The following is a 12,833-nucleotide window of genomic DNA, read 5'->3' on the forward strand; positions in this document are numbered from 1 at the left end:
CTACAAAAATAATTGCATATTTGAAATTGGTGCACACGTATAGTGTGCAACGATTTCTGCAAGTTTCAGTTGAAACTGCAAGTTTTGTCAAACTTCTTTTTTTTATTATTGAAAGAGGTACCCCCCTCCCCCTTAGATTGGGGATGCAACCTTACTACGTCACGGCCCATTAACCTAATTTGGTGCTATTCTAAAATGTTTGTTGCTTTTTGCACCTTGTCGCTTTTGTATGTAGTAATGTTCTGTGGAATATTCAGAAAGAACTCTATATTTGCTCTTTCGCCAGGAGCGGCCATTGTATCTTGAGAAAAAGGCTTCAGGAGATGCACATGCAATCAGTTGATAACAAAGGTGTGCACGGTACAAAAGGACATGATAGTTTTATTACCTTTAACATTTAATGAACACCAAACACAAAGTATACAGTCCACAACACACAGCAAACACTTCTCTGAATGTAGCCTTCGCGCCGCACATTCCCGAAGATGCAAGAGACTGTTTGCCCCTTGGAACTGGCACATGAAGTCTCCCTCACGAAGCAGCACCTTAGGTGCAGTGCTTGGCGACTGAGGTGACAGTTATAAATGTAAACAACGGTACCTTTGCAGCCTCTTGGGCCTTTCTCATCCGCGAAATACCAGTCAGCATTTTCAATCCGTCGGAAGACAACACTGACAATCAGCTATTAGCTGATTTCACAAACCCAAGTTGACGGCAAACCACTCGCTAGGCGTGAGAGACGTAATATGTACAACCACTCTTTGCTGTGGTCTGCCGACCAATGAGGAACCGACAAGTAGTAAGTTGAAGTTGATGAGTCTGTGCCTCAGTCCATGAAATACAGGCGCCTGGAGAGGTCGTCGAGCATCCAGTCCATGCCGTCCAGCAGTCCTTCCATGCCCGTGAATGCGCTGCAGCCGACCATCTTCCAGTGGAGGTTGTTGATGGCCGACAGTTCGAGTGCCTGAAGTTTTGTGAAAAGAAGCTGAATGGCAGTGCCCAAACAAAAGCAAACTGGCACGACGTTCTAATTTCACTCCGAATTTCTTTTTATGTGCGATTTCTTTTTATATGACATGTCCTGGCATTTACCCAAATCCTTTTTTAGAGCAATGTATCCAAATGAAGATGGCGTACCTCTGCAATCTGGTCAGGGGGCAGGGCCCCCCGGCAGGTCTTGTTTGTTGGCCAGTACCAATAGACTGCTTCCGAGCAGCTTCTGCACAGTCGAAACAGAACGATATCCTCTTGGCTCTGTGTCATACTGATTTTACCTTGTACACAGATATCACCATGAAATCATCAATTCTGTGTCTTGCGACAGTCATGACCACTGATGCCCTTTCTACTCTCTTTTCTCAGGTAACAGAAAAAAATTAAGGCAACATTGCACTAGTGGTGCCAAGCCTGAAGGAAGTGCAGAGACGGGTGGCCTTCTTTGTTTTTCTTCTTCTTTCGTCATCTTTCTTTCCTTTTCTCTGTCTATTTCTATTTCATTCTGTCTCTCTCTATATATTTCTTTCTCTTTCTCGCTCTTTCCATTCGGACAGTGACTGAGGCTAGTTGTGCATCAGTACAGTGGCGTTTCAATGCCGTGTGGACGTATGAAGCTCACACACAATGCCACAATTTCTGTGCAAGTTTGCATACAAGGTTTCTGACAATCGACATTTAGCAGGCTAAGAAATATCTTCGTTGCTGCATAATGTTTCTTACGTAACTCGCTGCATCTTAAAACGGCAAACCTGTGTTAGCTACAGAACTGCATTATCCCCAGGATGGACTTGCGCGTCAAAGGCATTTTGTGAAGGACAGATTTCCTGGGGAGCTAATCTTGAACTAACGTTTAATGATTAAAAGGCAAATCTTTACAAACAAGTACACTGCTAACGAGGCTTCCATATGAAATGCTGGAATCTTGTTTAAAGGGACACTAAAGAGCAAAACGATTTTTGTCGCATTAGTAAAGTAGCCCTCCACGATACCAAAAACACCACGCTTGCTGCGAGAAGACGCTTAATAAGCGAGAAAACACGCAAAAAGAAAATACGCCACCTTGGAATTCCCGCACCATTTGCCGTGACATCACATAATTTTGACGGCACCTGCTTGGGTCTACGTAGTTCTTAATAGGTTAAATCGAAGTACATTGTCCTCTGAGGCGGCCAGAGATTTGACATAACGAGTTTGTGGAAATTTCGTCGAGCCAGTGGCGCCAAAATACAGTAAATGCTCTTTGAAATCTTTTACCTCACGAATTACAAAGTTTGGCGCGAAATTTAAAAATGAAACTTTGAACTTGGTTTTCTCCTCTAATAATAAACCTATGGTAGTGAAATAAACTACACAAGAGTTCTCCGAGCACACTTTATCAGTCTAAACCAATTCACTGTTTCTCTTTAGTGTCCCTTTAAAAATTCTATTTGGTCGATGTAAGTCTTTCATTTTGTCCCATTTCATACGGACCAGGCGGTCTTCCGTCTGACTCTCAATTACATAAGTGAACTGTGAGGCCTGTCACGCAGCAATTAGAACATTACTGAAGCTCACCTCCTCGCAGATGAGTGACCTCAGCTCCCGGTGACAGTCCTCCATGCGGCGCCGGTCGGCGCTGTCCACCACCCAGATGATGGCATCGGTGCTCTCAAAGTAGTTGCGCCAGTAGCCCCGCAGGGACTTCTGGCCACCCACGTCCCACATGTTGAGGCGAAACCTGTAGACGACGCGCACGACAATGTGACTTGATGTCCCTTCTTCGCCAGAAAAAGTTGCTAGCGTAAGCTGTGATGAACAGTGGCTGAACACACAAATCTTCAGTCTGGAAACGAGAAAATGATCAGTCTCTGTTGAGGAAACTGTTGTCATGACGTGTATTGGTCGAAACTTTATTTTTAACTGCATACGTAAAAGATGCACTGGGGATGCAGCTGACGAAATTGAAATTTTTGGTTGTGTGGGCTGTGAAAATCACATCCTCATGCTTAAGTGTACCTGACGCTGTTTCTATTATTGATGTTTCTTCTTTTTTGTTCTTGATTCGCTACAGTCTAATAAGAAGCTTTCTTTCTGAAAAAAAACCAAATGGGCTTATTTTGCAGCTTCACGCTACAAGCATATGGGATGAAGACATGTTTGATGTCTTGTATCAAGACATGTTTGATGTCATGATAAAAATATCGCTTGTTCAAGATATGTTTTCCGTTTCACGAACACTTTACCATCTTACAGGCTTCCACAAAACTGGCTTGCCATCAATTTCCATGTTCCCTTAATAAACCACGCTGCACACAGCGAGTAAAACGAGACTGCTTACCCTCGGTGCTCCAGGGTTTTGATGTTGAAGCCAAGCGTGGGCGACACTTCGGACGTGTCCTCCCCGTTGAGTCTCTTGAGCAGCGTCGTCTTGCCCGCATTGTCCAGCCCTCTGGGATGGTCTGGCTAAGGCGAAAAGCTTCATCTCTCTAGCAGAAATACCAAGAACAAATATCGAGCAATTCGAGAGCTGCCCCGGTTTGTCTCTCAGGCGTTCCGAAACAAATAGTAAAACAAGGAGAGAAGTACACGACCTCGAGTGCGAAGCAAACCTCGGTCAAAGTGTTGGTTTCGTGATCAAGTGAACAAAAATATGTTACACAAGTTGCGATATTTCAAGAAGCCCAGAAACATTTTTCGAACAACAAAATTTAGGCAAACATGTCATGGAATGTGCAACACGAGAGCTTCTCAAAAGTAAAAATAATTCTAAGGTTTTATGCCACGAAAGCATGGTGTAGTTATGAGGCACCCATACTGGAGGGCTCAAGGTTATTCCTACTTACCACCTGTGATTGTTTGTTTTGTGACATGCACTAAAGCTTAATGCATGAGCATTTTGGAATTCTGCCCTCACGGCTCAGTCCAGTGGCAGAGATTGAAATGTGAAAGAGAGGACAGACTTTTGGGCTAGTTGGTTTGTTACGTTCATTGAAGCTGTAGCACTGATAAGCGCACGTCCCATCCTCTTTCTGTGGTCCCTGTCTTATCAGCGCTATGGCTTCAATGAACTTGACAAGAGAGGTTGAGTGCAACCTCCATTCATACTTGCCTGTGTGAACCGAGGTTGCAGTCCACTTCCAAATGAAACATGCAGGCTGCCATGCACTCTTCTTCACTGCCACTGTGAGTGTTTAAACAGCATCATGAATGGACAAAGAACAAGATGAAAAGGTGACACGTTTGTCCCGTCTTTTGTCCTGTCAGTGTTATAAATGTTTACCAAGACACCCTACAGACTAGTTCATTAACAATCTTGACTATCAGCACCATTTTCCAACTGTCATGTACAGTGGCACTCAATACAAGTGGCAACAAGGTGGTCATGGTTGAAGGGGCTCCAAGCCTGGACTGTGACACTAACAAACGTTAAGTTGGGTTTAGAGAATACTAGTACCTGAAAGAGTGTTCACATCACTAATGCTTGCTCTGTTGGCCCCACTTTGAGCAACATAAATACAATCTGCAAAACATATTGCAGCCAATAATGGGCGCAGGCGTACTTCCCAATATGAGTAGGATAATGCACTTGTACAGGCGTGATCTTCCAGCAGCCACTTGCGGTTGCTTCTGAAACTTTTTTTTTACTTTAGCAAAAATGTTCTTGTAAGAATATCCTCCTCAACAATGTTTCGGTACGTTAGTTTTTCAGCGCACACGAATGAGATCAGGGATTTATAACCCCCTCAAAAGTTATTCCACATCAATACACATTCTCTCCCCTCTTACAGACAGGCACTCATCACCCCCCCCCCCCCCCCCACGCACCACACACGCACACACACCTCCAAATCGAAATTCTCGGTAAACCCACAAGTGAAATTTGGGTTAGCTAAGATATCGTTCGTCTAGTCTTCCTGTTTCTTCTTGTGTTCTTGTCTTTCGCGTAACCTGTTCAAGTCTGGATAAACACCTGCACACGATATGACTCGAGCTACGGCATAAAGACGCTGAAAAATAACATGACGCGCGTGTTAATAACAGCTACAGCACTCAGACTCACGACGACAACCTAAATATACCAAGCACAGCAAGTGCTCGTCCTAGGTGGAAATCTCTTAACATGGGGCTTTCCAACAGACCCGCATGGTCGTCAGGAACACGGGAACGCCGAACATACGTGTGCGGTTACAATTGCTGAGACTTCGGTCTCGTAAGCAGGCGTGACAGGTGCATAGCCGACGCAGGCTTTTTCACGCAGTGGTTTCAGTTAGGTTAGACCACTAGCTGCACATGCATCTCGACTAACGTCTTGCGAGGTATAAGGATACAGGATGAGGACTCGGACCTCCTTCTCCTTGCGTCTCAACTTCTTAAGAATGGTGTGCAGTCCCATATTGCGTCGGTATCGGGCCGATATCAGTGGGCGCGGTGAGCTGACAAACGCGGCAAGCCCAGCACCCGGTCACACACACGAGCTCTTTCACGACACGATTACGGGTTTCACAGTTGCACAAACACCGTTCATCGCCGCAGAACAAAAGGAGCTTCTAGCACAAGCAACGCGCTGGCCACAGTCACGAGTAAAAGGCGTAAAGTCGTGTAAATTTGCGTGGGTGTAGTGAAAGCGGTGAAAGGGGCCCCCGCAAGTCGAAACAAAAACCAAACACAATTTTAAAAAGATCAACTTGGCTTGGATTGAAACGTTAACTACATTGATGGTGATAGTGCGTAAAGCGGTACAAGTTGTCGTCATTCTATGCACATCGTCAATTATAAGTGCTATAATCTAGAACGAATTAGACAAGGGCAAGACTGTGACAATAAATAAAACATATTTGGTAGTGAACGTTTGTTGTCTCATTTGTTATTTGGCTTGGCTTGACCCCGTTAGCGACACAAACGCGATCACAAACATGAGCGTGCTGCGTGCATTGTTTGTGTGCACACACGCACGCACTACACACTGCTCTGCTACCCAAGCGTATGGCGTGTTGTGGACGCTAATGCAGCGTATTAGCCGCAACTCTCTTTTTGATAATTATCATAATGGCTTTCACCGGTTGACACCACTCTAGGTGGCCTGCTGAATGACCGTAGTTCTTGGCCGGCGGTTGCAAAAGCTTCAGAATGAAGTAAGGCGAATACATATCTTGTGCGATCTTCCTTAGCTCTCCAGCCGCGGTACATTCGATGTGCGGCATGATAGCTGCGCTGTGCTCTGATACGGTTGTGGTACCTTTTTGAAAATCCTTCTGGCCGTCGCATATTCTATGCGCTTAATTTCGACAACGGACGAAATGAAAGTTCGACTTCAACTCGATGCGATACGCAGTCGCCTCGACCCGATTCGATGAGATGTGCCCGTTTGAGAGCGTTATTCGCCACAAAAATGTGTGATACGCTTCGAAATTCTGTTGTTCGGGCGCTAGTCATTACACGTTGAGTGCGAAAAGGTCGTTTTTGATCGCTTGCGACCGTCTCTTCGTGGCCGTGTCCACTTCGTTGCGCCGCTAAAAAAGTGAATAAATGAACACAATCAAATTATTATTATTATTTTGTTGCTAGATACCCCTGGACAGGGCCTGTATCTGGTAAGGCGCACCGCTGCAACGAATTGAGGATCACATACAGATCATTTAGAAAAACATCTATGCCACATGATCTTTCTGCAGTTAAGTGTAAATGGTTGTGTAAGAAACGAAAAAAAAAAGGAGCAGCAGTACAGACATTCAACAATTCCATTAACGAAGCTTTGATTCTGAAAGCCGTAAACTCAGAGTCCGTTAGTATTTCTTGGCGAAAACAGAAAAATATAATTTGTGACATCAATATAGGTTTTTGAAAAAAATGTAGTTAAAACTCGTTATAACAAAGCTGAAGGGCGTGCCACGTTTCGTTGTAACCATAATTTCGTTATAAGTAGAGTTCTTCCGTGCTGCTGGTATTGCTTGGCAAAAGGGATTCAACTATTGAATGTTTGACACAGTTGAGACGTTGCAAAATTAAGGATGCTTTAGGGCAAATAAACCACTGTAAATGACGGTCGTTGTCTCCAGTCTATAAGTGCATGGTCCGAAGAAGCAATAAATCAATTCCACCACGTCTAGAGGCTGTGCAGCCATTGAGACATTTACCTAGTAAACATTTGAGCTATCGTGGTTGCTGTCTGCACTTTCCACTTACATCAAGGCAAGCATTTCTTTGGTCACACTGTGTCAACCAGCATCCGCGCCAACAAAAGAATTATCATTGTTAGGATTTTTCATCCCAAAACTACAACATGGTTACAAGAGACGCCGGAGTGGAGGGCTCCGGAAATTTGGACCACCTGGGGTTCTTTAACGGGCACCTAAATCTAAGGACACGGGCCTCTAGCACTTTCGCCTCTATTGAAAATTCGGATGCGATGGCCGGGGTTCGATCCCACAACATTTCAGTCAGCAGTCGAGTACCATAACCACTAGACCTCTGTGGCAGGTCTGCGCCAGTAATATAAAAATAAAAATAATAATAAAAAGATGTTATGTTAGAGGCTAAACAGCATGGGGATCTTTTGTGTCTGAGACGATTTAGTTCATTATATTCAATGACACAGCAACTCTTGTTGGAATGGCGTTTTGATACACTGTCTCTATGCAAACTTCAAGAAGTATCGCAATTACTTCATCATTGCCGGTGTTGTCGTAATGAGGTTTGAATTTATGCCCACGCATTGCTATGCTCTTGTGACCACTTTCCAGGCATGCTTATTCGAGATGTCCTCTGTAGATTTAGATTGTGAAGGTTTGAAACCGCATCTTTCGAAAGCAGCATTTGTGGTGTCTGTGTTTAGATGAGTGGCCTTCTTCCTTTCAGGATCGACGTTGACGGCCTGTCGGTGTTCTTCCCGTACGACTACATCTACCCCGAGCAGTATGCCTACATGCTACAGCTCAAGCAGTGCCTCGATGCCAAGGTAAGGGCCAGCCCACGCTTAGCGATATCACGTTGGCTTTGAGACGCCGAGTCCCTCAATGTCGTGGTTGAAGCACCAAGGTTAGCTTTGTGATTTTAATGAAATTGTGGGCTTCCATCTGCATAGCTCCAAGACTGGTCAGGGTATTCTTCAGCAACTGCGCAGGTGTACTTACCACATTCGAAAAGTATTGCAGTGATCCTATAGCCTTAGCAAGTGCTGTCACAAAATTTTTGACTTGATCCTTTAGTTCCCAACTTGCCTAAGCATTGGAAATGATTCCGGCAAGGGCCGCAGTGTTCCAAATAATTTACTTTTATGCTCGTGTTTTACTAACGAGTTTCACTACTTACGGTACGTGGGATGCCAAGGAAGCTACTGCATGGCATGCTTTATTGAACATCTTCAGTAAGATGAAATTACGTCCCCTTCTTTCTCTTGCATCGGTGTCAGATGCGCTGTAGCCATGATGAAGGTCAACGTTTCGCTCTTTCCTGCTAAGTAATGGTGGAATGCACATATGCGTGTGATGGCCCGCTTGAAGTAAATCCCTGTCGTTTTACAGGGTCACGGGGTGCTGGAGATGCCGTCGGGCACGGGAAAGACGGTCACCCTGCTCTCCCTCATCCTCGCCTACCAGAAGGTCAGTGTTCTCTGCTGTGTGTCCTTGTGAGGCGGTCTTTAGTGCTCAGCGGGCAAGCTGATCTCTGAATAGCACGAACCTTGAGTTTGTTTTGTGTCAGCAGTGTACGGCATCTGTATCACAATGTCAACAGTGTAGTTTGGTTAGTCGCACAACACACACAAATTTGTGTTATAGTCTACTTACTATCCCCATCAAAAATAGAAAAAAAAATTCAACGCCACATTGCTAGATGTTATAGCGGCCGGATTTATATTCTAGTAAGTACTGGAGGTTGGAATTGCCCATCTCGATTTTGTGTGTGTACTCGCAGACCTTCCCACGCTACAGGCTAGGATAAATATGAAAGGCTTAAATACACTCAAACCTCGATATAACGAACACGGATATAACGAATTATCGGTTATAACGAAGTAAATGAATAATAGTCTTGTCACAGATACAGTGTAACAAATAATCGTTTTATAACGAATTTTCGGATATAACGAAGTTATTTTCGTGGCAGATGTGACTTTGTTATAATGAGGTTTGAGTGTATCTGTCTCTTATTATGAACCATCATGCTCATAAAATATGCCACCTGTACTTAAATTCTCCATGTTGAAACATCTAGGCACCGTCATTCGATGTTTTTTTGTACTCCTGATGTCTGTACTGACTGTTGCAAGTATGTCTTCTTTCAATAGCTAGTATTAGGGAACGGAATTCTCTGTCTCAGGACGTGGTCTCAGGCTCGTCAGCCGATTACATTCGTAAAATACATCGACACCCTGATTTATAAGTGCTAATAGAATTGTTTGCCTTTATGCAACTCGGTGCTTTTATTTGCTGACAATTAGCTTGCAAGTGATTTCGTGCTGTTCATTTTGTTCCTTCACCTGTCTGATTTCTTTGTAAAGAAATATCTGTAATGATTTCTTTCGTGAACGCTGTCTGTTAGACATTTGCACATCTATATTTCTTTCACTCCTGTAACAGCTGTTTGCAAGGGCTGTGCATGTTACTGTATTTGTAAATAGCCTAATGAACAACAAAATAAGCAAATAAATAAATACTAAATGCTTTACAATATCTGTTCCTTGGATGTCAGTATCACTGGGGTCCTACATACTGCTGTTAACAATCTTGAAGGCTGGCTTTGAAATATTTTTGTTCTCTTTTTGTTGTGTATTCAGCCATTACAAATCATGTTTGCTTTCTCCTAAGTTGGTTTGTCTTGTTTTTTTATGTGCCATTGTTTTTTTATGTGAAAAATCTTCCTTATATATTTTCTTTGATGTGTGGTTTGTATCTGCAGTAGCTTTGCTTGCTAAAATCACTATAACTGAGCGATGTATGCTGTCCACTGACGTCCAGGTGGCCAGCTCATTGAGCTGCTCAATGCAGCAGCTTTTATGTGACTTCCTCTCTCCTCTCTCTGCAATAGAAAATATAAGCCTGTGATTTGATGTGGATTGACAAGGCCATCACGGTTACCAGTGTAGCAGTACAATCAATAGCCTATGCTGATGACCTAGCACCAGATAGCATTTGTGTGAGAGAGGCAAGGTTTCGTTGCGGCAACCACATGGTTATTGTGATTGACTGTGTTGGCATTGATGTAGCATATTTTGTACATTGGTTGTGTATATTTATATTGTATGTACAGGGTAGTTAATTAGTGTTAAGTTTCTGTGGGGTGCTGTTTATGGACATAACAAATGGGACTGTAATGTACAAGATTCTATTGAAACCTGGCAGAACTGCAGCCAGGAAAAGTAACAAACGGGAGCTTGTGTGAATGAGGTTCTGCTGTATTCATTGGGGTGATGCCACTATGGGCACAAGTGATTAGAAATCCTTCACCGGGAATGTTGCTGGGGTCAACGCTTCAAGAAAAAGACTTGTGGTCGTGACGGCATAGGCGCGGGTACTTTAACTGGATGTTACGGCACACTAAATTAGGTATGTGAGAAGCAAACTTTGGTGGTAGTGTGAAATTAACTTTAACAATCACAAACTCTCATTAATTACTGTTCTGTAAGTGCTTCAGTACATTTTTTAATTTTAAGCTTGCGTTCCAGGCCAACCCTGCCATGATATCAAAGCTGCTGTACTGCTCACGGACCCTGCCTGAAATTGAGAAGGTACGATTTTCGCTTCTTTCGACTCGTTACTATGATTACGCGCCCCTGCATGGCCATATTCCAGCGCTTTGTCTGGGCAGCTAGGTAGACAGCTAAGCCGACTACAGCTATATTAAAGGGGTCATGAACCACTTTTCCAAGTAATGATCTAATGGCCTCAGTATCGGAGTGTACTGCCTCCCGAATCGATTGCCGCAAAAATTTCTCGAATCCGTCAAGAATCAGCGGAGTTACGGGGGTTTGGCGCACGCTCCCAGCGCTTTCTCTCTTTTCTCGTGCCGACGAGCGCACTGGAAGCTAGACAGGGAGGGATGGCATGGGGGAAAGAAGTTACGCCAGCGCGCGTCATGAAACGCGATCGCTCTCCCGCTGTGATTCGCTTGCGCGAGTGCGGCGCCGGCAAGTGGCGGCATTCCGCGGCAAGAAGCGCATCTGATCCGAACGCCGCTCTCGATTTACGTCGGCTATCGGCCAATAAGCATGCTATGTCTTTGCGACGTACAGCGGACAGACGCCCCGCCCACCGACGAGAGTGAGAACCGGCCTCTGTTTGAAAAGAGGGTGCCTGGGGAAACGGCAACTTCGCGCTCCGCTTGTGGCCATTACGCGGCGCGGACGACTGTAATATTTGGCAGAGCTGTTCATAGCCGTGTCAGCTTTCCGCAGGATGTGTTTTTTCAATCAGCCCAAGGGGTGCTTCATGACCCCTTTAAGCCATGTTCTAGTTCTAACACTACCGACAAGAAAGACAGAATAAAAACATTGAATGATGCCAGGATATTTCATTGCCTAAAACAAAATGGTAGCTAAGCAGTATGCTTGGAAACTGTATGGGTGTTACACCTGTGCATGAGGAAGCTTAGTCTTGCCTGCTTATGCGCCTAATGAGAGCTCAGTCGTGTTTGGCACAGATTTGCTCAAGAAAAAGTTAATGTGGGACAATAACCCATGCTTAACTTTTGTCCTGTGGATGGGAGTTGGCGTCAAGTCACAGAAACATCTTTCCAGCCTTTCATTACTTTTTCTTGAAGCCATCATGTTAGCTGTCAAAGTAGGCTGTCTCCAATGCTGCCCATAAAAGGAACAGAGCCAATTTTGTTGTCCTAGTAAAGTGCAAGCGCATTTAAAAGTGTGATATATAGGCTAATACTACTTTTTCAACCCGCTCAAAAGAAAATAACTGTATTGAATGAAATTCATTTTCAGAGTCATGTCATAAAATGGAGTGAACGTGATTGGTTGATACATCTGTACAAATTGTTTTCGAGTTAGACTACAGTGTACCTACTACTGCAATCTCACCAGCTATTTTTCTCAGTCCATTTCTAAAAAAATATTTGCGCTTTTTGGACCCATATTCAGAAGCTAGCAATATAGTAGTTTGATGAGGCAATGGTAAAGGCAATCTCTGTAGCTGTGGCCAACATTTTAAAACAAAATCAATTGATAACAATGCTATAAAAAGATGAGTGAAAAGAGTAGACCAGGAGGTAAAAATAACTTAGTATATATAGGTGTCTGTTTGTGTATTTATAATTTGTTGGTCCATACTGTGCACCCTTTTCGTGCTGTTACAGGCTGGCAAATAGAAGCTCGTAAGACCATGACACGGGCATAAATAAATTCTTTAACAGAAACATTCTGTTAAGTAAGTGGATACACATTAAAAACTTAGTTTGTAGGCATCTCCTCTGGAGGAATGAGGCATGAAAGCATACTATGGTCGGCAACTACAGTGATCGAAGTACTGCTCCAAAGTGTAATATTTGTTAGTAACTGCTCCGAACCTGCTACGAAATGGCGTTGTGAAACGGAAAACGGTAAACTTCAACCGTGTGACCATCCAGCGAGCCTAAATAAAAACAAAAAATAAGCCGTATATTATCATCTAGTATGCAGCTTGTATACTACCTGTACACTAGCATATTGACAATTCTACATGTACTGGCATTGTCGATGTATATCTGATTTATTTGTATATCTGCCTTTGAGCAGGAAGTGCTGCTGACTTCTAAAGTTGTGCCTGACTGTAGTTATAGTTTATCCGTGAAGACATTCTGCCAGGGGGTTGCAACTAGACGCTGTGATCCACATTCAGGCCTCTCATGTGCAATTGTAACAGAAGTATTAACCT

General features: G+C 43.8%; 2 protein-coding genes across 3 annotated transcripts in view; one reads left to right on the forward strand and one right to left on the reverse strand.

Moving 5' to 3' along the window:
- Positions 1-354: 354 nt before the first annotated feature.
- LOC119376256 (ADP-ribosylation factor-like protein 2) lies at positions 355-5,632 on the reverse strand. Its single transcript, XM_037646163.2, is given in 6 exon segments — positions 355-964; positions 1,138-1,167; positions 1,169-1,219; positions 2,551-2,713; positions 3,314-3,424; positions 5,304-5,632. Coding segments are annotated over 6 exon segments (558 nt in total). The 5' UTR covers positions 5,369-5,632; the 3' UTR covers positions 355-826.
- A 317-nt stretch (positions 5,633-5,949) lies between these two features.
- The window catches only part of LOC119376263 (general transcription and DNA repair factor IIH helicase subunit XPD-like), a 46,169-nt gene continuing 39,285 nt past the window's right edge, over positions 5,950-12,833 (forward strand). For both annotated transcript variants that reach the window (XM_037646169.2, XM_049411385.1), the window contains exons 1-4: positions 5,950-6,107; positions 7,831-7,930; positions 8,496-8,573; positions 10,637-10,699. In XM_037646169.2, the coding sequence (XP_037502097.1) occupies positions 6,103-6,107; positions 7,831-7,930; positions 8,496-8,573; positions 10,637-10,699 (246 nt within the window). In that variant the 5' untranslated portion in view covers positions 5,950-6,102. The remainder of the gene's footprint in view (positions 6,108-7,830; positions 7,931-8,495; positions 8,574-10,636; positions 10,700-12,833) is intronic.

The sequence above is a fragment of the Rhipicephalus sanguineus genome, unplaced genomic scaffold (assembly GCF_013339695.2).
Source record: "Rhipicephalus sanguineus isolate Rsan-2018 unplaced genomic scaffold, BIME_Rsan_1.4 Seq1138, whole genome shotgun sequence".
NCBI lineage: Eukaryota > Metazoa > Arthropoda > Arachnida > Ixodida > Ixodidae > Rhipicephalus > Rhipicephalus sanguineus.